This window comes from Anabas testudineus, chromosome 18 (assembly GCF_900324465.2).
Source record: "Anabas testudineus chromosome 18, fAnaTes1.2, whole genome shotgun sequence".
NCBI lineage: Eukaryota > Metazoa > Chordata > Actinopteri > Anabantiformes > Anabantidae > Anabas > Anabas testudineus.
In genome coordinates, this window is record NC_046627.1 from 19,761,146 (window position 1) to 19,785,505 (window position 24,360).

The following is a 24,360-nucleotide window of genomic DNA, read 5'->3' on the forward strand; positions in this document are numbered from 1 at the left end:
GCTTACAGATAATCCTCACACACAGAGTCACTGAAGCTCAACTTGGACTCACAACAAAAAGTAACACTCAGGTTGATGAATAAGTGATCAGCAGCACTAAATAATAAATAGTATGTTTTATTATCTGTGACGGGGGTGTGAATTTAGTGTTTTCCTCCGGCTGTAGGGCAGAGCCAGCAACCCAAACCACAGCTGTGTGACAAATGCCTGGTCTGGAGAGAGTCGTGCAGCTCCAGCTGGATGTTTAAACTGTGTGCCATCACTCGGAGTATGTAGCTGTGAGGTGTGAGATGGTTCTGTGCTGTATAACACTCTTTTTTTTTTACCATTCAGCACCTTTGGGTGCCCCACACAATGTTCACAGTCAGCTGTGAAGAACATGCCTGAGTCAGTATCAACTTTTAAATCACTCCTGTTGTGTGTGTCACTGCTGCTTCTCTTCAGTTTCATTTACCGTTCTCACCTACATTTAATTTACCACGTACTAACAACTGTGGTTTGCACCGTCTTTAATTGTATAAAACACTTTGTAACCTGGGTTTTGAGAGTTGCTTATGTAAACAGGTGCATAACTACATAAAGAAGTGGTCCATTAAACATTATTTATTCTGTACATATCAGCATTTGTAGTGTTTTATTTAACACTACAAGCTAAGGTGCATTTTCAGTAAGTCAACATTTTACAGAGGCTAGTTTGGATTCATTCCAGCTGGACTTGGATTTATTATATCCTCATCCAAGTGCTACTGAAATATTTCCCACCAGGGTAATTTGTAATATTTCACTTGGCGAGTGTGCTGGAGGCAACAGACGGAGAGGATGATGGTGGGTGCAGAACATACATTTACATCCTCCAGAGTCAGAGTAGATATGAAAATAATGAGTGATATGGCTTGGTATTAGTCCATCAACAACAACAACAACAACAACAACAACAACAACAACAACAATAATAATAATAATAATAATAATAATAATAATAATAATAATAATAATAATAACATTGCAGTGATCTTCTATGGCACAAACCCTGCAGCACAACTTTCCTTATAATCCAAACAGCCTACATGCAGCATCCCCTGATTACAGGGGGAGTCTGGAGACCAGGCATGCAGCCTAGGTGAGATTCAAGCCCACCCACAGGTGCCGTTTTGCGGTGATGACGTATGGACCCGCCCCGCCTCGCCGCCTCCAATAAAACGCAGCAAAAGTCACCGCTCCTTTCGCTTCACGCAGCCAAACCTACAGCGAGGCAGCAAAACGAAACCACACTAGGCTGTGTGTGTGTGTGAGAGTGTGTGTGTGAGAGTGTGTGAAGGCGGGTCGAGGCGACGCACAAAGATGATTAATTAGTAAAATAAAGCCGTCGGTAACCGGACTCCGCCGCTGATCTGGCGTCACGGCTCAACAGAGGACACTGGCCCATGTGGAGATCATGTTTTAGTCGAGGCCAGGTGAGTCCAGATCCTGCTCTGCAGTCACACACACACACACACACGCGTCTCCGCTCCGCTCAGTTACGGTGCAGTTTGTGCGTCAGCGTCTTTCGAGTTTGATTCGCGAGGCTCCGACATGTGTGAATGTTTCTCTGTCCGGAGCCGAGTCCGTGACAGACGAGCTCCCAAACTCTGCTCAGTTTGGCATCCATAATTTACGAGCCGCAGTCAGGCTGCGAGGAGGTCCGCGACACGCAGTTGTCTGCGGCGCGTCGTGAAGCTCCCGCAGGCTGCTGTCTGGAGACCCCTCCACCCCCTCCACCTCCCCGGACGATCGAGCGACCATTAAATGTGTAAATACTGTCCGACTGGATCGGGTTTAAGGAGCGTCTGTGTGGCCAAAGTGCAGGCAGTAACAATGATATCATGCTGCATCCACGTTATCACCGGAGAGCAGATAGGCCAACACGTCGGACAAGCCAATTTACGACTAACTCTCTGTGTTAGTTTCTATTCTAAAGGGTATTGATGCCTCTAAATTAGATGTAGCTCCACGGTAATGCAGATGTAAATGTTAAACACATTTGGAGAGCTGTAAATCCTGGAAGACTTTTGTATCGGTGCAAGTTTTATTTCTGTTGTTTTTCTTGAGTCGATGATCTTGAATAATTTGGCACGTTTATCACATTAATTAGTTGCCAATAACTCTCTCTCTCACTCACACACACACACACACTTGTAATGTAGTAAATGAACGCCCCTGTTTCCGCCCCTCTTCTCTGTCCCTCTCCAGTTTTAATAGGCTGCAGCTCCAGTGAGGCAACTCTGTGCGCACTGGAAACCCAGAATTCAATTGGTGGAACCGGGAAGGAGAGTCCCGGCCTTTTTCTGCTGCAGGAGGAGCAGAGTTGGAGGAAACCGAGAGAGACTCTGCTGCCAAGACAGCAGCAGCAGCAGCAGCAGGAGGGGGAAGAAAACGGCACAGCCTCCTCTGCTGCACGGCATGAGGGACTTCACTCAAACTGCGCACTGACTCTGCAGGATGCACCGCTGCAGCTGCGTAGGTTGTTAGACACAGACAGAAACAAGCTCGTTCCGAGTCTGTGCAGGAATTTAACTTGGGCCATAGAGGACTCTGGCCTAACCGGACGCTGACCACAGCTGCGACATTTGGTTTCCCAGCTGAGAGTTTATCTTCCTCTCCTCCGGAGAGCGCTGCGCTGTGGCCTTGTAGCGGACATGGGAAATGTAAACAGTAGTCGGGCTGGATTTTAAACTACGCACACATCCCACGTCCTCCTCCCGCCTTCTCCTCCTTCTCCCGGGGCGTCCGAGATGGAGACGGAGAGGGTCGAGCCGGAGCAGGAGGGAGAGGCAGAGCCGCCCATGCACAGCGTCCACGGAACCAACCGGATCCGACCGTCCTCATACCGGGCCCTGCGCAGCGCCGTGTCCAGCCTGGCCCGTCTAGACGACTTCAACTGCGAGAAGATCGGCGCTGGGTTCTTCTCCGAAGTGTTCAAGGTGAGAATAAGCGTGTATGTGTGATGGTTTGACGCTTTCTTTCGCTGTGTAGACTAGTTTTGCGTCTTGAGGACAGTCTAAAGGCTTAATGTGCACATCCTCCACGTCTCCATGGTTACACAAAACCAAGTTAAGACATCCAACTTTCTGTCTTAATTGTGTTAAGACAGAAAGTTGGGTAATTTATGATGAGCAGAAGGTGTGAATTCAACTTCTTGACAGCTCTGAATGAGCTGTTCACTTCCTGTTAACTCACTTCATCCATCACCATCTCAGAAACAAATGGTAACTATGGCAACCGCTGCATCCTCAACCAAATGCTGAGTAATTGCTGTGGTTGGTCTTTGTTTTGTTTTTGTTTTTGTTTTATTTTGTCCTGATAGACGTTTACACCTCAGTGTCCAGTCTCTTCTCCACACGTGTTGACCCACATGTTGTGTCAGGTGGACACGTCTCACCTGGCCACGTAAGTGGAGACGGTGAGGACATGTAGATCTGGCACACGTGTAGGTGGTAACCTTATGCTCTCCTCTCTGTTTGGACCCACAGCCTTCAGCTCTTTGTCATGCTGCTCTTCACTTGTATAGAGACTAATTCCAGGGAACGCCTCATTAATGATGGGCCTGAGTTGACACACACAGACCAGTGTGAGGGTGTGTCCAGAGAATAACCTGCATCACCCTCCGTAGGTGACTTTATTAGGGATTTAGTATACAATTCAGAAAGCAGAAGTTCCACATGCTTTATCTTGAGCTGTATAGGGGTTTATTGATTTTTACAATTAGTGCAACACAGTTTAAAATGAGTAATGATCTGATAAAGTCCAAACAGCATTGAATAGTTCCTCTTTGAAGAGACTGCAGTCTCCCGCTGAGTATGAGTTTCCAAACACACGTCAGACATAACACTGAGACATAATGACTTTTCATCTGAATGGCAGTTTGCACTCTGGGGGTGGTAACGAAAGGCATGTTTGATGAGTGATTTACTGTCTTGCTGCATGGCGTGGTTCAGATATACAAAGATGATTGTTGATCGACGTGCTCCCTCTCTCTGAGATGGTGAACACTTTGCACTTAAAGTGAGTTGCATTTGAACTTTTTCAGTTTAGTTGGTTGTGAGGTCGTTGGACGACTGTAAGAATACAGCATTTGAATGTAGTAGGAGTTAAATGGCGCAACAAGCAGTGGATTGCAGACATAAATATTAAACGTTTTATAATGAGTCCTTCACACCAACACGTCATGTAAACAAAACATCACAGTTCACTGAGCGGGAACACGGATTAATCCACAGAATAGGATTTTATTTATAGATCAGTCAAAACATCCTTTATTTAAATCAAGTGTGATGTGCCTAGTTCAACATTAACATATGAATAACATAGCTGGAAATGATGCTGTGTGAAATGGCTTCATTTCAGTGTTCGGTGATGGTTGACGTTTGTGTCTAAGGAGCCACACATGCTCTCTTATCTCAATATGACGCATGAAGAAATATCAGATTTCTTGAAGAAATGGATATTTATTCACATTATTCCTGCTTCAGTCTTCTGTCAGGTTTGTATCTCATGTCTCACTTGACTTTAAAGTTATATAGAAATATGTTTCAACTGAAAGGACCCTTCACTCTTCACTTTCAATGATAATGCCTGTAAATTAAACTTAAGTATTACTACATACATAACTCCTTCCTGTTCGCAAGTCCTTATCAGCTCCTTTATACCAACATGGGAGCTGTGCCAAGACTTGTAGAAGTGATGTGTATTTTTAATTTCCCATTCTCCTGCTTCCTCTTTCCATGTATTTGTTTGATCTTTGGCTCTGTACCTGAATGTGTGATGTGGGTATAAGGGCACATGTCGGTGCTGCCAGAGAACAATCTTGGATTGTACTTAATGAGAACCCTGTATTTTTTTTTATTTGTCCATGGGCTTTTGAAGGGCTTTGTACATGAGAGAAAGGTGTGAGCTGAGTAGACAAAAGTCATTTATCAGTGTAACAATGTGGTTTGTGGAAGTAGTTTCTTAACTTCACTTGATTACACAACGTATTTAAATTTTGTACAAAAACACTTGGTACCAAATGTGATTGTGTGTCTAGATGATGTGATAACGGATGTTTTGTTTCTGGTAACTGAAGGTTATTTTGATTATCAGTTCATTTCTAAGTACTTGACTATATTAGTCTGTTTCCAATGCTTTCTAAACAGCAGTTAAACACCAAAATATTCAGTTTTATTCCATATAAGAAGAAGAAGAAAAGCTGATTAGTTTTCTGTCTGTTAAGTAATTAACTGTTTTGTCTCTATATGGTTCTGTATGTGTGGCTGGAAGATGCTGTCTTGTGTTTTACATATAGCGTTTGTTAACACAGGTTAATCGATAACTGGCCAACGGCGTTCTTTTAAAACAACAGTGATTTATACATCTTGAGCCTCGATGGACATTAAATGGATTAAAACGCAGCAATATGACATTTTCTCAATTTAACAATAAAAGCTGTGATTTTAAATTCACTCTAAACAATCAGTCTTAATATTTCACCTCATTGAACTAATACGTCTTGTGTTGTGACTTCACTTATTTATTTAATACCATTATCCAGGCCACTCACCAGCTGAAGCCACTCCTGTCAGCTCTGCCCTTTGAATGGCCAATGAGCATGCAAATGTTACTGTGTTTACTGCTGGCCTGTCAAGTTGGCACTTAGGTTTGGATCCACTTGCCCTTTGATAGCGCCATATAAATGCAAAATTGTTACCACGACTATCAGTCATATTTAAAAAGTGTGCACACATGGCTGACTGAATGATTGTTCCTGTATCCTGGTGTAGCTCAGAGAAAAAGCTGCAGCCTGCTCTGCAGAAAATCCACTTATGAATGTTTTGTTTTCTTTAAAATGCAGTGACCGCTGAAATGCATGGTGCATATACTTAACATCCAGACTGGAAATTGATGTTCTGCTCTTGGCCAGTGTTCAGTGCAGATCAATGGAGGCTCGCTGCTGGCAGACATGCAGCTGTTCACCTCTCCAGTGTGCATTTGTGCAACCTGAGACAAATAAAGGGGAGAAAGGAAGGGAGCGCACGTGTCAAGACAAATCCTGCCGTTTTTCATCCTTCTTTTAATATTCTTTAGAAGAGAGGTTTGTGTGTGTGTGTGTGTGTGTGTGTGTGTGTGTGTGTGTGTGTGTAACCAATTTTAGCCTTATGCAGGCTTTTCCTTTTTGTTTTTATTTCATACCCTCAAACTGAAAGTGAAGAACTGAAGGCTCAAAAGCAATAACACGTCTCAGTTACAAATAAAGTGCACCTCTCTCTCAGTGGTTCCGGTAACAGAAAGTAAATGCACGTATTTATCGGTTTCTCTCGCCTGCAGGGTCTTTGCACCAACTACTTGGATCCATTTCTAATTTGACTGCTGAGCTAGTGTGTCATATTTCCAGATGTTTCAGTTCTGATAGCAAACAGCATATTTGCTATTGCAGGTAACACCTGCTGTCAAAGAACGTGGGAACGTTGAACGGATTTTTATTTTTTATTTTTTTTAATTACTTCTCTTTGGTGCTTTTCCATTATATAGATGAGAAATGAAAAGAGGTTGCAGCCTCAGGCACCAAGGGACAGGTGTCACCTCTACCCAATTTATACAACATGGACATTTTTCCACCCCAGTATTTATAAATGACAGACGTCCTCAACATGTCTCCAAGTGTTGAAAGACAATTTGTTCCCTTAAAAATTCAGTGTTGTGATGTTGTGTGTGTGTGATGATGTGTACCCAGATATTACTTTAACTAGAACTCTACTATAGTATTAATGCCAATACATGTAATTGTAGTTGTTGCATTATTGTACAAATCTGCCTTTATTTCTGGAGAAAAACGTTTCAATGTTTCCTGAAACCTAAATCTGAGAGCATTACACACACGTAACGTCTTAGAGTAAAGATACTCATGTGGAGCTGCCCCTTCGTTGAGCGTATCTATCTAAAGCGAGCCGTGTGTTAGCTTGGCCAAAGGTAACAAATTGTACCTGTTAATGACATTATAAAATAAATACGTCATCTTTTTCTGTTCAATCTGTAAGAAAGTGTGTGAATGTGGTGTTTACAGCAGTGCATGTGCGTTTCCTTTTTAAATCCTTCGACCTTTTTCCCTGTTTCCAGTCTTTATGCTAAGCTAACCTGCTACAACTTGACATTTATCATAAAGAAAAGAACTCTCAGCAAGAGAGGAGGGAGCTGCATTTCTTAAATGTGAGACACTTTATTTAAAACACGTTTTAATTCTGGTTTAGACCTAACTAGAGTTGATTAATTCTGGTACGGTAATGTTCGTAAAATTTTTTAGACCTTTTCATTTAACAATTAACATTTCGAGTGAAACACTCTTTAAATGCTTCAATCTGCTGTAGAGTGTTCAGAATATCAGAGTTTATAAACTCAGCCAAGTTTTCCTCTTGTGCAACGTAAAATCATAAGGCACAGATTAATAAAGTTTTATAGTCTGAGTCTCCACCCGACCGACCATTTTTCCATTAACAGTGGGAGAGAAATATTGTCTTGGCTGCTTCGGTTGTTTGTGTTTTGTTTTTTTTAATTATAACAGTGGGGTAACTAAAACTCAAATTCTAATACACTTCTGTGACTCACAGAAAATGTCTCCATAACAAAGTCAGTCATCATGGTAATTATTGTAAAAGCTGTGATTAGCCTGATTTAGAGTCTAGTGATGGAGGTGTGTGTGCGTGTGTTGTGTTACGTTCAACATGAAGTGATAATAAGCTGCCGCAGAGTAATTGGATAAAGAGGGGATTTAAAACAGACACGAGTCTCTAAAGGACACGTAGTTGGACAGTTAATGTTTTTGAGTGTTGTCTTGTGACGGAGCGGTAATGTGGAAATGAGTTGCCCAACTGTGTGTGTGTGTGTGTGTGTGTGTGTGTGTGTGTGTGTGTGCGCGCGCACGCGTAGTCCTCATCAGTGAATGACGGTGGTTTACCAAATATTCAGTGTTATTGTTTATTTACTTTCAGTGGATTCATATTGTAATTATATATTGACATATTTATAATGATTAAAACTATAATTTACCAGCTAGGCGACAGAATGATGTGCAGAAGTGTTGTTATTCACGTGTGTAAAGAGTTAATTCTAAAATATGTAAAAGACTTTGCATGAGACTGCACTCATTCTTTGATTATTCTATTTTTTTTATATATGTATTACTTTTTGTGTCGTGTAGGTACTTTTTTTTAATTATTACTCATTCATTTTAATCGTTTAATTAGACAAAGACCATTTGACCATCTTTAAATTGCTTGTTTGTTTGTTTTTACCAGCACTCCAGCTCTCATATGTGTAATTCACTAAAGGAAACAGAAATATTCACGTTCAATGATAAGTTATACAGTCTAGAACCAGTATTATCAGCAGCAGCAGTCTTTAGTGTTAATGATATTTGGTTTATTTGATTAAAAGACAGTTGACACCATTAACACAACCACAGTGAAAACAGATTTAAAAAGTTAAGAAAATATTTGAAACATCTTCATATTCAAACTTTTTAAATGTGACAATTTAATGTTTTTGTCACCTAAGTTTCTCTTGCGATTTGGACTTTTAATTAGGGATATGTTTCCAAAAATATATTTTATTTTATTGTTTGAGGCTTTTATTTTATAGCACAAGTTGCATCCCCAGCCCTGTTGATTTGTTGTTGAGTTAAGTTTATCACATAAATTATCTTTCTGAAGAAAAGCGATGCAGATTGTGGGACTCTCCCAGCAGCACGTGTGAAAATGTTACCAGTTCTTAGTAAATCCTTCATCCCTGGAAAGATAAAACGACAACAAAGGAGGAGGCGGGTGTGATTGTTGGAGCACCACACACAAACGACAATCCATCATCAGCTGTCACCTGTGTGCTAGTGATCAGTTTCTGTGTGTTGTTGTACCCTGGAATGGGAGAGCCAGTGCAGACTTGAACATCAGTGGCTTAGTGTGGCACATTTCCCTCATTATTCCTCTCCTCCCTCGCTCCAGTCGGGACCTGCTCTGCTGCCACTCGCTGCAAAAGTATTTAGCTTTGTTTATGTTCTGCACAGCCGCACAAACACGAAAGCGCTGAGCCTGTGATGTTCCTGTCTTCACTTGAACCGCTGTGTTTAGTATTCAAACTATTTCTTCTTGACCGGCGATTAAAAATAGAGAAGTTGGGCAAGAGTTGCACAAGTATCTGTTTTCGTGTCCCTCCTCCTCTTTATCATAGTTACCAGTGTTGTTAAAATTTATCTCGAGACAGTTGATGTCTGTTTATATCGGTGCACAATGAGCGTTTCCTGCCATTCATGTTGACCGTGCGTATGTTTTTAGCCAAACCTCGAGGAAGGCCGCTCCCCTGTAAGAAGACAAACAAATGGCTTAGTGTTTGCATGTGTGTGTCTAGCCAGCATCTCAGAAATGGTGAAATGTTTTTGCGGCGCAGCGGAGATGTTTTCATTGTCATCTCTGCCCATCATGCTTTAGAGTGAGTTCAACAAAGCACCAAAACAACACTTATCTTTGCTGCCATCCAAGCCACACTGAGTACTTCTTTTGTTTAGGTTTTTAGACGTCTGCCTTGGAAATGCCTGCATCCACCCTGATACAGTGGAAGTGAATGGAATTTAATCGGTGCAGTAACAAGGGACACTTTCTAACTCCAACTACTTTACTGAAAATCAGGACACACCAATGACAGATGCTGCTGTGCGAGGCACTGAGGCCACTTCAAGGCTTGTCCTGAGGCTTTGACAGCCAGTGGCAGGTGCATTTTACCTCTGTACATCACAACGATGGATATGAAATAAAACAATCAATGTGGTTAAAGTGTATATTGTCAGCTTTAATTTAAAGGTTTCAAACCAATTGGGATTAATTTGTTTGTTTAGTTGGTCAACATACACTTGTATTCTGCATGTTTGACCTTAAGTGACCCCTCCTGTGTATATGGTAGACGAGGGGGCGTGGTTTGCTCACCTTCACCTGGTCTGTTCACCCACTGGATCAGATTGTGTTTCTGTGCCGGTCTCGGCTGAACAGCGGGGGACCTCCCTGCTCGCTCACTGATGGACCCAGCTTGGCACGGTGCCTCATCTCGCTCGCCTGCACACATGCATTCTCATTTACACACTTTGTGTTCCTCTTCACACTATAAGTGAGAACGGCGTCTCAGGCGATAGAATGAGTTGCTTTGTAGGAGAAGTAATTTCCCTGATTCTCCTCTGTACTCATTGAGTGGATTACACCCCATAAGGGACTTTACCCACACTTCAGCTGTCAAACTAGTAAAGCTGTTCTGCTTTTGTGAAGTGTTTTCTTGTAGTGTTGAGGTAAATTATGCTTTTGTGTTTAGCTGATGTTGCATAGATCGTGATGGGTTTTTTTCCACAAAGGGTAGTTCCTGTTTTTATGTATGACTAGACCACTAAGGCTGTCAGGTACTTTCTTGTGTAAATCCCGCAGTAACCTGACCGTTGACTAAACATTTAGATCTTTACAGAGTCTTGGGGTGAAAGCAACAGATTCCACTAGCGTGTTTTCTCTGCAGACCGCAGTGTGGCTAATTTAACATGGACTTAAATTGTGTCTACATTCAGCCCTCAGCTGGTGGGAAGCTGAAGTAACCGTGAAATCCACCCAGCAGAAGCCTTTGGTGTTGATCTGGTGTCCAGGAGCACAGTTATTCTGCTGTATGTGTGTAGTCGGTTGTATGGTCACACTCTGCAACGCTGCAGCAGAGGTTCACTCTGCAGAGGTGTTTGTGTTTTTCTTCTGTGCCTACACTCAGAATTGCCACTGCAGGGTGAAATATATTGAATATAAAATAATGTATCCATGTAGTATAGGCACAAAATCATACAGAAGAGCTGACCATCTGCAAAAATAGAGCTGAGCTCATGTCTGCATCATTGTTTTAGGAATCTGAGGTTTTAACATCCGGATTTTAATGTTCAATCATTTTACACTCTATAAATTTGACAGTTTTACGGCTAATGACTTTTGGCATTTCCCAGAATTGTATTGCTGGCATTGTCATGAAGACTGTTTATGTACTTGTACAAGGAGATAAAAGTAACCAAAAATTTAATTATTATTACATAAAAGTGGAAAAGAGATTTTCTTTCAGATTTTCTTGGTGACTCGTTGAAAACCTTGAACTTTAGACTCTTGATGTCAGTTTTTCTGGTTACAGACTTGTACACAAAAATAGTTTTACCACAAAATAAAAGTGTTTATTTGAAGCTCTACAGAAACGTCCATCTGTCATTTTCATCTGGACTTTACAAGAATAAAGAACGTTTTTCCTGCAAGTTCTCTGCTCATACGGCTTCATATCCTTTTGTCTAAAAATGCCTTAAGTGCTTTAAAATCATTTATTTTTCAGTTCCACTACATTTCTCTTTTCTGTACATCTTGCATTTACTGTCTGACACATCGTCCTGTCTCACTGGGCATCAGTCTCTCCCATCAGGCTGCCAGCTTAATGACAGACATTGCTGCACATGTTGGCTGCAGAGCGCGAGAGAGATGCCTGTGACCTTTCCACTGCTGACAGCAGCACTTTACTAGGCAGACTATGTTTGACGGAGAGCTTTAGGGTGTATCTGGGGTGTGTGCATGTGAGCAGAAGTCTGGTGTGTGTGTGTAGTTGCTGTTGTTACCATGGGATAATCTCTATGAAGGCGTAGACGTTGACATTCCAGTAGAAAGTCCATGGAGATGACCAGAACAGAAGGACACCATCTATTTCTTTTAGTGGCTTTGCAGAGTTGAGCCGCTCATGTGACTGGGAATAAGTTGCCCAAGTTGCTCTTGAGCCCCACGTTGAGTCAGAGCAACACTCCCTCTGTAATGATGAGTGAGAGGTTGTTTGTTTGGAAGCTAAAAACTGTCAGGTCAAAACAATCAGGTCAAGCAGCGTTGCAATTCCAACCACTGCTGCATCAGCAGTTTGCTCATGTTTGCACTGTAACCTGCCTGTGTGAGTCAGAGCACGTGTTTGTTTGTCAGGGATGTAACGCTCTCTTCAATTAGGTGACAAAGCACATGTGAGCAGGGAGAAGCTGACAAGATGTGTATGATGTAAGCGCACAGCGCCACAGTCCTGTTACCCTGATACATATCTGCAATAATGGAAGCAGGAGGAGGGTCCGTGTGTAAAGGCACCTGCTCTCCAACCTAATCGGCTGCAGAGCTCTGTTTACCACCCTACAAGAGTCTGCCTCATCGTCTAAGTGCTGTAAATGTATAAAGTGAAGCAGAGATTAGTCCTGCACTCTCCACACTCCTTGGGCCTCCCGCTCTGCAAGAGGAAATAACTACTGTACACGGTGGTGTGTGTGATTTACATGTGTGCATCCATGCATGTGTACAGCACAGTGCTACAAACTAAAGTCCTCAAGTGGCTCCGTGGAGAAAGGATTTAGTGTGGCAGAGATTGACTCCCATTGACTGGCTGTTGAGACGAAAAGCCTTTGGTGTGTGTGTGCGCGCGCACACGCTTTAATAGTCTTACTCGCTCTACTCTAGTCTGGACTCTAATAGGCTTAGTGGCTTTTATTTTTTTTTCCATCACCAACCGGATCCAGAGCCCAGTTGAGATCCAGGCCAGTGTCACACTGACTTCAGCTCACACTTGACTCACTACATTATAATGCACAATACTACACTACACCGCGGACTGTGGGCACTCGCACGCCACTCCTCCCTCACCGTGTCTGTCATTACACTTTTCAGTCACTAATTAAGACCTGAAACCTGCAGTGCCAGTTCAACTTTATCATTAGATCAAAGGACATTTGGTTTGAAGTCAGGCAGTAAAAGCCGGATTTTTGGCTGCAAAATGTGAAGAAGTGTTTCCTCAGAACCCAAATCGAAACACCGGATAGCAATCTGCTGTTACTCCCAAAAACTGACGGGGCTGGTTATTACTGGCTTACCAACCACCACAACTATAATACAGCTGCCTGTTTCATCGCTATGAGATTTTGTAGACATTCATGTTCCCGGAGGATGAATCCTAAAGACTTTTTCTAGCTACAACCATTTTTTTTTGGCATTTTCCAATAATTTGGTTTCTGACAAAGCACCTGCAAAACTAACAAGACTGCCACCAGTCTGTGGGAAGCTGTATTTCATGTTGGCATGCTACACTAAGGTGGTTAACTGTATTTGTTCATTGTATTTACTACAGGAATTAAACTGGACATGATCAGCAGGTTAGCACTGGCATTTAGCTCAAAGCACAGTTTCTCAGAGCTGCTAACATGACAGACGTGGTGGATTTTGGACAATAAAGACAAGTAATCAGATTAAAAATCCAGTTTTTCTTCTAATTCTTTCAGAAGATGCAACAAATACATAGAAGTAAAATGTTTTTGTTATTTTTGTATATCAGTTATTGTAATCTAAGCTACAAAACAGCCCGGTAACTTCAATTAATCCAACATTTATTATAACAACAGTGACGTGTTTTATCAATAATGCAATTACAGCTGTGTTTTCTAAGTTTAAAACAATTACACACAAGCTTTTAGAGATATATAGATATAAATAGTAGACTTATGAGTACTTTAAAGTTAATTCAACCACTGTTGGCTTCACACTCACTTGTCTCTAGTTTAGTCTGTTCAGTAGCACAGGTAATTACTCACATGCAGTACTGCAATTACACACACACAGACACAAAGTGGATTCAGAAACGCCTCTGACTTATCTCGATAGACTCTGTCAGAGTATTCAGTGCTTCTCTTGCCAAGCAAATATGCACCGACATGTAGCCCGAGGCGAAGCATGTCGCGTGTCCATGGTTACTATACCAGACGGAGTCATTACCATAGCAGCAGGTCGGAGCAGTGCAGCAGCCAAAACAAATGAAGAAACTCAACTGACCTGCTAAAAGTTTCATGGCCAGTTTCCAACAATATTATTCATCACCGTCTGCTAGTTTTTGTTTTATTACTTCAGATAGTGTTAACTGATGTGACAGATGTATAATGAAGGATAAATGCCTCTTCTGTTCAGTTGTGTGTGTGCTCATGTAGCGTGAGGTATTTTAAATATTATTTTCCATAAACTGTCCTGCTTGTTTTGAAAAGTGGAACAAGCATTAATCGCTGTCTGTTGGGCCATTGTCTGTTTTTTTTTTTTTATTTATTTTTAAACTCTAAATTGCATAATTTCTTCAGCTCCATTATTTCAACACAAAAAAATGCTGAGCTTGCCATTTTCTTACTATGTGAGTCATTTCTGTTGATTTCAATGAATGATCTTTTTCTCTTTCTCGTATGTGCATTGATCCAGGTGCAACACCGAGTGTCGGGGCAGGTGATGGCTCTGAAGATGAACATCCTGGCCAGTAACAGAGCCAACATGCTCAGGGAGGTGCAGCTCATGAACAGACTATCCCACCCGAACATACTCAGGTAAATGAGGCGACTCCATGTTTATGTTAATACAAGTTCGTTTTAGTTGAGCCCAATGTATTTTTATTCTTTTGTGCACATGTGGTGCTTCACATGAACTAAAAAAGTAAACAACGCAACAGGTTTCTGTTTTTATCTGGTCTATGTGAAGGATCTTGAGCTCGTGTGTTTTGTCTACTCTGCCTCCAGGTTTATAGGAGTGTGTGTCCATGAAGGGCAGCTCCACGCTCTCACAGAGGTAAGATGTTAATTAACCCCTAAAGGGCCAGAGTATCACATCACTGCATCCTGTGGACGGCTTTTTCTGACAAACAGATATTTTATTTATTTATTTATTTAATGCAGTTCGTGCTCGTGAAGTCGCCAAACTAGAACCACAGGGAGAGAGTTGAACTTATTAAAGATGCCTTTAAGTCCTGTTTTGGTTCCTACGTTGGGCCGTTCATGACGTTTCACCTGTTTCTCACAAGTGATGGGTTGACTTGTCGTTACCATGGTGACCGAGCAGCTGAAACAACAGTGAAGGAGAAAGATCAGGAGATAAGAGGGATTAGGTGCTGTGACGCATGTACTGGTCGTATTCATGTGGCACGTCATGATGTGCTGGTTTAAAAGATCAACAGGTTTCAGTCATACAGGGGTGAAAAATGAGATAATTTTAAAATTTATGGTAAAAAAGGGCATAAAGGAATATGAAATCCCTTCAGAAGCTCTGTCGACAGTAATTGAAGGTTTAAAACATTTTCAGTGTGAGACAAGGAAGAGATAAAAGGCTTTACTTTAACACACAGGTTATTTAAACATATTTAACTCCCAAACAGGCCCAAGCAATGCTGTTTAATTAATAATAATCAGCGCTGGTTGTGTTTTCACCAACTAACGTTAGAAGCAGCTTCTATATTTGAGCAGTGTCATCCACACACTGATGAATTTCCTGTGTTGCTGTATGTCCTGATGATCCAGTATATCAACGGCGGTAACTTGGAGCAGCTGTTGGGCAGCGACGTGTATCTCTCGTGGAGCGTGCGGCTCAGCCTGGCTCTGGACATCGCACGGGGACTGCAGTACCTGCACAGCAAGGGCATCTTCCACAGGGACCTCACCTCCAAGGTGATGAGAGACACACACACACACACACACACACACCAGTGCCCATGGACACTGCGCACATATGTATTACATGCACTATTGCACACTGTAGTACAGTCACTTAACATCGGTTTTACACAAGAGCATCGCTGCCGTCGGGCACACAGAGATATAAATATACCAATGTTAGTTTTTTCAGTCCTTTATCATAAACCCAATTCTTCTAATATTGATTTTAGAGACAAAAGTGAAGAGTTAAAGCCACAAACAAAGCAAACAACAAAACAAAATATATCTGTGGGAAATGTACTGTAAATATACAGTAAGCTCTGAAACGGGAAACAGTTTTCTACTCTAAACAGCGTCTAAACAGCTTGACCCAGATTTGACCTGTTTTTTCACTCACTTGCTCGACTAGTTTAATGACTTATAATGTTGATTGTTGTTATAAGCAAACTCGAGCACCTCTCAGTTGTATGGATGTAAAGACTGAGACAGAAGACGGTTAATTAAAACGTGAACTAAGAGAATAGATGAGAAATGAAATCTCCCCTTGTCTTTGTACTGTTTTTGTATTGGTTTATTTATTCATAGTTTCTAAAAGATGTTTTAATGTCCTGCTGATTTTAATAATCAATTTATATTATTATTTTATTATTTTTATTATCTACTCGTGCTACAGTCTTATCACACACATCAGTTTCAGTTGATTAAATTACTGCTCACTGTCTCACATTGAATCTTGTGTTTTCACTGTGGCCCCTGGTCTGTGGCACAGATTGCTCCGTTGGCAGGTCCAGATTTGTATTGATCAGAGTTTTTGACACAGACATTTAATATCAGATTACAGGAACCAGCAGCACAAAAAGGAAAACACAACTAAAACTTGAATAGGAAAATCCACAATGTGCCGGGATTTAAATCAGGCTTTAAGCCTACTGAACAAATCAACATGCTGGAATGTGCACAAGCAAATCAGATTTGAGGTCATGTGTGGCCATGTAGCTGCTAAGCAGGTGATACTGCGAAATAATCCTTTAACTGTTTTAAAAAAAAAACTGCACAGAAGTCAAAGAGTACGTTGATGTGACGGCCAAGTTCTCTCCAAAGGAGGCGGCTGCTGTCGCTCCAGAGCCAAACACTTCAATAAAAACCCTTAATAGCAAATAAAAAGCTCAATAAAACACTGCATCGCTGTTGAAATACTCAGTAATAGATTGTGTGTGACCTTTGACCCTCTGTGCAGAACTGCCTGGTGCGCTGGGAGGGCTGCGTGTGCTCGGCCGTGGTGGGAGACTTTGGCCTGGCTGAGAAAATCCCAGATTACAGGTCAGTCCATAACAATCATCCAAACCTCTATCGACACTCTGATTAGATTCAGGTCTCGCTCACTAAAGGATTTTCCTGCAGTTGTTGTTCATCCTTGATGGAAAAGTGCAAAAGTCTCCCACAGCTTCTCTTTTCTCTTGAGGACGCTCGGATGAGACATGGTCACAGAAAAATGAGACTCATTACTCACACTGCAACACTGTCGGGGTTTTTCCAAAGTATGCAGGCTAATGTTGTGGTTAACCCCCCTCCCCGCTCTCCAGCACCACTCGCTCTCTGTGGAACTGTTATTACTAATATCATCAAGTGTCGTTTCGAGGGGCAGGAAGGAGACGGGGCTCACAAAACTGAGGTGGTGTCAATCTTTAATCTGACCGACCATGACGCGCCACAGACTCTGTGCCTCTTCTGTGCCTCTTCTGTGTTTGCAGCTGTGTGTTTAATCTGCTCTGACATTTATGTGGCATATTTTATTCGCTGCCATCAATTCACTCCTCGACTATAAATGACCAGCGAAGTTGCAGTGATCCTCTGAGGTGCTTTTTATTTTCTTCAGCTGGTTCTGTGGTGACTTCATGTCTCTTTACTTGAAGTTAAATGACCACAACTGGGGAAAATATACCACTGCAAAGAAGAAAGGCTTGCATTTGTTATGTTAAGCTAAACTCGAGCTTCTCACTTAACCCAGAGACGTCAGTGGCTTCTCGAGGAACTTTAAGAAAGACAGAAAATTAAAAGATGCCAAAAGGCCTTCCTCACATTTTCTCTTCAACGTCCATATAAGTCCACAACTCAACAGGACCATTTGTCGTCTTTGTGAATATTATTTCTCTATAAACGTCAACAGTAAGGAAGTGAACTGATAACGATGTAAAACGTCAGCTCAATCGCTGGGAGCGGGACGTCGAAGCTGACCTTAAAGTAACACGGGAGCCAGAACTTGTGCCATTAGCTCCTTGTCCTCTGTCTGAGATGAGACAGCTGCCACTGTAACCTGGCCTGCTCTCTCTGTGTTATGAGTGTGTGTGTGTCTGTGTGTGTGCTCTGTTTCCGCTGGCTGTGTTTGTGCCTGGGCACTTTTTTTTTTATGTTTACACAAATGTGTGTCTCAGTTTCAGGGGGAAAAAGCGTGTTAATGTCAGCGGCCTTTGTGCTTTCTGAACAGCTCTGCTCTGCAAAACATCACTTTTAAAATGGGTATTTTGCACATTCGTGTCTTTGACCTGTGTGTCTGTGTGTTGTTGCATACCTGCAGCTATCGAACATCAATCCTCTGTCTGCTCCAGCCTCTGCTTCAATAGCAGCTGGTGAATTGTATTTCCGTCATTTTCAAGGGAGTGTTTACTTTTTATTTTAGTTAAACACTGTTGTATCCTGCAGCGGTCAGCCTGTAGAGAATAGATGATGTTGACAACCCTTCTCTCGTGTGTGTGTGTGTGTGTTTTTGTGGCGGAGTGCTACCACTGTGCTTGTGGAAGGAAGGAGAGGAGGAGGGAAAGAGAAGAGATGAAGGGAGTTTAGGAAAAGCACTCCAAATAAGGTCAAACTATTCCAGCCTTCCTCCTTTTGCTCTCTGTGCCATACTGGATCTCTCCTGCCCCTCGTGACAAGTCACTCTTGTCCTTTGCTCTGCGATCTTTTCTCGATGTCTATAAATTCACTGTTTCTGTCCGTTCATGTTTTCAGGGGCCGTTTTTTCCCTCTGCCCTGTTTCCACTTCTTCAAATGTTGTTTACATTGGAGCCATGATCGTCTCTGCTGTCGTTTCCCTTGCTGAGTGTTTTTTTTTTTTTTTTTTGCTGCATCATAGCCCACAGTAGCAGATAGAAATAGCACAGAGGAAGTATCCGCCAGCAGGCTGCATGCGCAGGCGCAAGCATGTGTGCAAGCTTGTTGTCCTTGCACATTCTTCTCTTCCTTCCTTTTTATTCAGCTAAAATTGCACAACGATATCTCTTTATAACCGAAAAACATTGTGGTTTCTTAGTTACAGAAGACGTGCACGCGCTCACACACACTCACACATGCACCAATGCAGTCTTCACCTCATATAACCCGTCTTGATTGGGTTCTGTGTTAATGAAATGGAGCGTGATGCCTGTTTGCTCGACTGTTTCTGTCTGACCACTCGTTGTCATCGTCAGTCTCTTACACATCACAAAGATCCTAAATGGAAATAAAACAAAAATATGTGGATTTGTCACGCATCACTGCACTGGGCCTCCCCCGTAAATAATTGATTATTCTGCTGAGTATTTTCTTTATTTTTAATTTTGTTTGTATTAAGGTGTGATACCTTCACATGACTTGTTTTATTACAGAGATTTTTCATTTTTATTACAATCAAATAATTTTCCTTGAATGCTGTAACTAAAACATGTTATACCAGGTATACCATATTAAAAATTAGTAAGTTAATAAGCCAATATAATAATATATAATAATAATCTGTCATTTGGGTTACTAACACTCACAAAACAATACAGTTTGTGTGCAAATAAGAGGGCACAAATTATTCATGCAGTAAATATAATTTTAATCTGTTAATCATTTTGATGAATTGGTGTTTGTTTGATATGTAAAACTTGAATCACTTAAAAAAATGCCCAGTCCAAAAAGCTCATGTTAACACCATATAACGCTTTTACTGCTGGATTCACAAATTAAGCTGATTTTGCATATTTTATAACGATTCATTAATAAAGACTTCTGTTTAGCCCAATATTCTTATGAGTTGAATGAACCATTTGACATTATTTAGTATTGATGTCCAATATTTTTATTAATTTCGGGCAAATCAATCTCTTAGAACATCACAGCTTCATTTGAACTAAAATTTGTTGTTGTTGCCTTTGTGTTAGTCCAGATTAACTCATTTAAACTGATTCCTAACCTCTTTAAGAAACACTTGTCATGATCTGTGAAGTTGTGTGATGCACAATCCTTTAAATTAGTGTTTTAAATGGATTTAAAGTTTATTTTCACAGTAGCCTCCAATAGGTGCACATCCAGCTTCCCTTCCCCTTTCCTCAATCCATCCTTTCCTCTTCCCTTTATCCTGCAGTGAGGAGGAAGACCAGGAGCCCCTGGCTGTTGTTGGCTCCCCCTACTGGATGGCCCCAGAGGTTCTCAGAGGAGAGGTGTATAATGAGAAGGTACAGACTGATCGCCTTTTTACCTTCAGCTCCTGAATGTTGTGTTCAAGGTCCGCTGTGGAGCCAGTGTAATAAACTAAGCATCCAGGTGCTGGAGTCAAGTAATAAATATTTCACAAATCAGTTATATCAAACTAACCATCTAGGACTATAGTTATGTAAGAAGTGGACTTCTTGGCCTGCGATGCCACTTTCTGTTCAGCTTTGCGGAAATCCTGATTATCTGTTAGGGATACATTTAAGGGATGATTGTGATGTTTCTCTAGTGTTATTCAGTCTGTCTGGGCTACAAGAAACTACAAATTACTATAAACCGGTTCCAAAACATAGTGCGTAATTTTAGATTATAATGCAAGAAGTCTAAAAATAAAACCAGTTCACATAACTTACAGAGCATAATGAGGTTCTCCCTCTTTCATGTCTATAAATAAAGTCCTTAAATTAATAATAAACCATATAGAAGAGATGAGACTGTCTTCCTGTAAAATATGACTTTAAGACTAAATAAATATTTTTATTTTGATAATATTAGTTCAGTTATTGGGCGGTTTCTTTAAAAAGTACATAATTTTATCAAGTTTTATTAAATGAAAGTCAAGTTTATCCAGTTACTAGAGCAGGAAACGTACACAACACGGTCTCATTTTACCACATCGTTACCTTTTCCCTCTCTGCAGGTGGATGTGTTTGCATACGGTATCATCCTGTGTGAGATTATCGCAAGGATACAGGCCGATCCCGACATCCTGCCACGCACTGAGGTATGAATGACGTTTTTCATCAGTGACTCAACAATCCCCATCGTCACATACTCATCTCGTGCATTTCATTGAAGCCTTTATTATATAAATGTGTTACCTGATTGATTGGGGAAAGTGTTTATTATTAAGGCATTATTGATAGTATGACGGTCTTTTTCCAGGACACATCCAGTGTTAATTTTAATGCCTGCAAAGATTTCAAAAGTGCCTCCAGCATATGACTGTTGAGCAAGTGTAAAATGTGTCTTAACGTTAAGCAATAGTTGCACCATATCAGATCATTTTGAAAAAAGTTTCGAAGTAATACTGTAAGTGTGTCCTTTTGTAATCTGACGGTAGATTGTTGTCTTTGATAAACAGGAAAATGACTTTCTTATCTTGATTGAAGATTGCATGCTTAAAAAATGCCACTGCTTAAAATGAGTCGATATAAGTGATAAAATACATGTAATACTTCATGATCTGTTTATAGTAGAGGTTTAAATACTGTATGAATCTCACTTACTTTAGAGACTTTAGCAGATTTACTGTGTTCAAACTGGAAAAAGAATCAAAATTAATCAAAGACTATATTAGTTCAGTGTTAACGTAAACTCATGCAGATTAATCGGGCTTGGCTGCAAAAAACAAATAACTCTCCAAATTTGCAGTGTGACTTCTGTTGATACACACTGCAACATTTTCTGTTGCCAGAAACCAAAATAAATTACATACTGTATATAATTACTATGAAACATAGATGTAGGACACAGCACCTGCGAAGCCTTTTTCACGACGTCACACGAGCACTTCTCCCTCTTGTGGCTTTTAATAATACAGCAGTTGAAACCACTTCACTAAGAAAGTCTGCAGTCACTTTAATATTGTACTGAGGATGTACAGAGATTATTATTATTACTATTAATTTGTTTTATATATGTTTAGGACTTTGGTCTGGATGTGGAGGCCTTTCAACAGTTGGTGGGTGACTGTCCCCCTGAGTTCCTGGAGCTGGCCATTGCCTGCTGTAATGTAAGAACACAGACAGTCCACTGTTCATGACTTATGATCTACTTCATCCCTGTTTCTTTTTCTTTTTTTTTTTTTTACTTTATTCTACTGTTTTCTTCTCTCCAGCAGATTAACTTAGCCTTACAAAAAGACCAAATTACATTAGTAATCAGATGGACACTCACCTTAAGTTTTCAATTTAAGTTCATGGATATTAAGAAAGAGTTCAAATGTCAATAAGGGAGCGTTTCTGTAACCTGTGTTAAAATGTGTGGACACCAGGTTATAGACTAGACCAGAAACATTAGATTGCATGAATGAAGAAGGACTAAGATCACAGTGAAAGGAACAGATCAGGAATCATGTCCACCGCCTGCGCTGTAGTTTGAGTTTATAGAAATGAAATTGTGTTTCCCTCCACATACAGTCTCAATCGTGCTCATGATCAATCTTTCATTTTGGTTTCTCTGTTCTGCCAGATGAATGCAACGCTCCGTCCATCCTTTTCCCAAATCGTAGCAAAGCTGGAGAGGGCACAGGCTGACAGGAAACAGAAGGACGGGCCAGCAGTCAAAGGTGAGTCACCAAACAGTCTGCAAGCATCAGTGTAAACACAATATTTGTTTCTGTAAAGTAAAACTAAATATCATCCAATGTGCTTTTGTTTTTCCTTTAAAGCTGTTCCTCCTGCAGTTTGTCCTCTGAGAAGGCGATCCTTCTGCCTCCCATCAGATCCCTGCCTCGCCCGCAGCAAATCCGACATGCTTCACTCCCTGAACACGCCACCGTCTTCTGCTACGACAGCACCTCCTGCTCGAGTCAACCCCTTCTCCCAGAGGGAGGACCTGAAAGGCGGCAAGATCAAGCTGTTCGACACTCCCAGCAAGTCCGTCATCTCCCTCACCTTCACCCTCCCCCCTCCGCCAGACTGTGACGTTCCCTCTGAGGACGACAGCTGTGAGGTGCCCAGGAGGCACAGGCGCTGCCACTCGCTGCCTTGCACACCTCCTCCCTACATCACATCTGCACAGAGCAATGTCCTCACCGAGGAGGAGTCCCCGTTTGCAACGGACACTGTAAACGGTGACATGAATGGAGGGAGCGAGGAGGAGAGCCTGTTGGGTGGAGAGAAGGAGATCAGGGAGGAGAGTGGGAGTGACTCCGGTCTTCCTCTGTCCTTTGAGCCCCTGTCACTGGACCAAGAGAAGGAGGATGAGGAGCCAATGGACTGCACCAGCTCCCCGGACACGCAAAACGGCGCTTCATCTCCTTACTCCAAACTCTCACCTCCTCCCTCCACTCCTCCCTTCTCAAATGGCTTGGGCTCCGCCAACTCCAACGGGCCTCCGTGCCTGCCTCCTCTTTCTCATTTGGACAACAACAATGTGGTCGTGAGTCGACCGCTGGGTTGGAGCACCCCCAACACCAACGCCTCCGCCACAGCCAGCTACAACGGCTACCACTCCCCACCCAACGACCCCGCGGGGTCGTCCCCATTCGGCTCTGGCAGCGGCCACTCTCTGGACCAGGAAGAGGTGATCTCCTGTCCCGGCTGCTGCCTCGCTGGTCTTCGCTTCCCTTCGGTTTGTCTCCGAGCTCCACCGCGTAGAAACCCCTACAAGAACCTGAACAGGGACCATGCAGCCTCACGCGGGCTACTGTGTGCAGGACCCAAAGGCCTGCCACCCTCCCCTACCCCTACAACCACCACCACCAGCCTGGAGCCGGGACTCGCCTTGCCAGGGGCGCAGACATAAACCTCGACCTCCCAACACCAAATACATGGGTGTGGTAACTCTGCACCAAAAGATCTTCCCTGGAAATTAAGTGGCTCTTCTTAAAATTTGCACAGATTTTAATGCAGCAATACACAACTTAATTTCCAGACATACTTTTTGGTGCAGAGGAGATTCAGAGTGTCCAGACTGGTTTCCTAAAACACACTTGACTCTCTCCATGAATGCTGGGAGACAAGTCTGGTGTCTTTTTGCTGGTGACTTTATTTGTGTCGCCCTCTGCTGGGCTGAGGGTGTCACAACTTCAGACGTCAGCAGTGCCTGCATCGATCTGACTGATGGGCCGCGTCCAGAACTGATCAGCATGTAAACACTCCAGTTTGGGGCCCAGTCTGTCCGATCGTGTACACTCACAGATGTAAAGGTCCTTATGACTGATGATGCTTAATGAGGAATGTTAAGCTTAGTATTATAACTGTTCCAATCATTTTTTGATGTTTTGTGCTGTTTCTGAATGAACAGGCAGTTTTTTTTTGTTGTTTTTTTTTTTTTTTCTTTAATGTCTTTAATTATCAAGAGGTGTATGGTGCACTGCAGTGTGTGTGTGTGTGATGTCAAAATAAGTCAGTGTGTGAGGCTGGAGATGTATGTTTGAGTGTGTGTGCTGTACACCATTCCTATGACCAATTTTGTTGCTGTATGGTCTTTCTCAGCCCTTCTGGTTGCCTCGTTAAGCACTTCAACTGTATTACTGTTTAATAAGGAAGCTATTGATATCATTATTACTTTTGAGAATGAATGGTCAAAAGACCTTAAGAGATGTACAGATTCTTATTATTTAATGATGGCAATGAATAAAAAGATAGAATGCA

General features: G+C 41.9%; 1 protein-coding gene across 1 annotated transcript; it reads left to right on the top strand.

The window, feature by feature from the left end:
* Positions 1–1,222: 1,222 nt before the first annotated feature.
* On the top strand, positions 1,223–24,360 carry tesk1 (testis associated actin remodelling kinase 1). Its single transcript, XM_026353032.1, has 11 exons — positions 1,223–1,454; positions 2,230–2,960; positions 14,307–14,428; positions 14,618–14,666; positions 15,392–15,538; positions 16,764–16,846; positions 19,911–20,001; positions 20,679–20,762; positions 21,687–21,773; positions 22,232–22,328; positions 22,431–24,360. Exons 2-11 carry the CDS (start codon positions 2,772–2,774, stop codon positions 23,507–23,509), a joined length of 2,028 nt encoding a protein of 675 aa, XP_026208817.1. The 5' UTR covers positions 1,223–1,454; positions 2,230–2,771; the 3' UTR covers positions 23,510–24,360.

Bases quoted from the DNA above. Each gene is read 5' to 3' on its own strand.
- tesk1 (XM_026353032.1), top strand. From the start codon at position 2,772: ATGGAGACGGAGAGGGTCGAGCCGGAGCAGGAGGGAGAGGCAGAGCCG. The intron at 16,847-19,910 runs GTCAGTCCATAA...TTTATCCTGCAG, and splicing joins GAGAAAATCCCAGATTACAG to TGAGGAGGAAGACCAGGAGC. The intron at 22,329-22,430 runs GTGAGTCACCAA...TTTCCTTTAAAG, and splicing joins GGACGGGCCAGCAGTCAAAG to CTGTTCCTCCTGCAGTTTGT.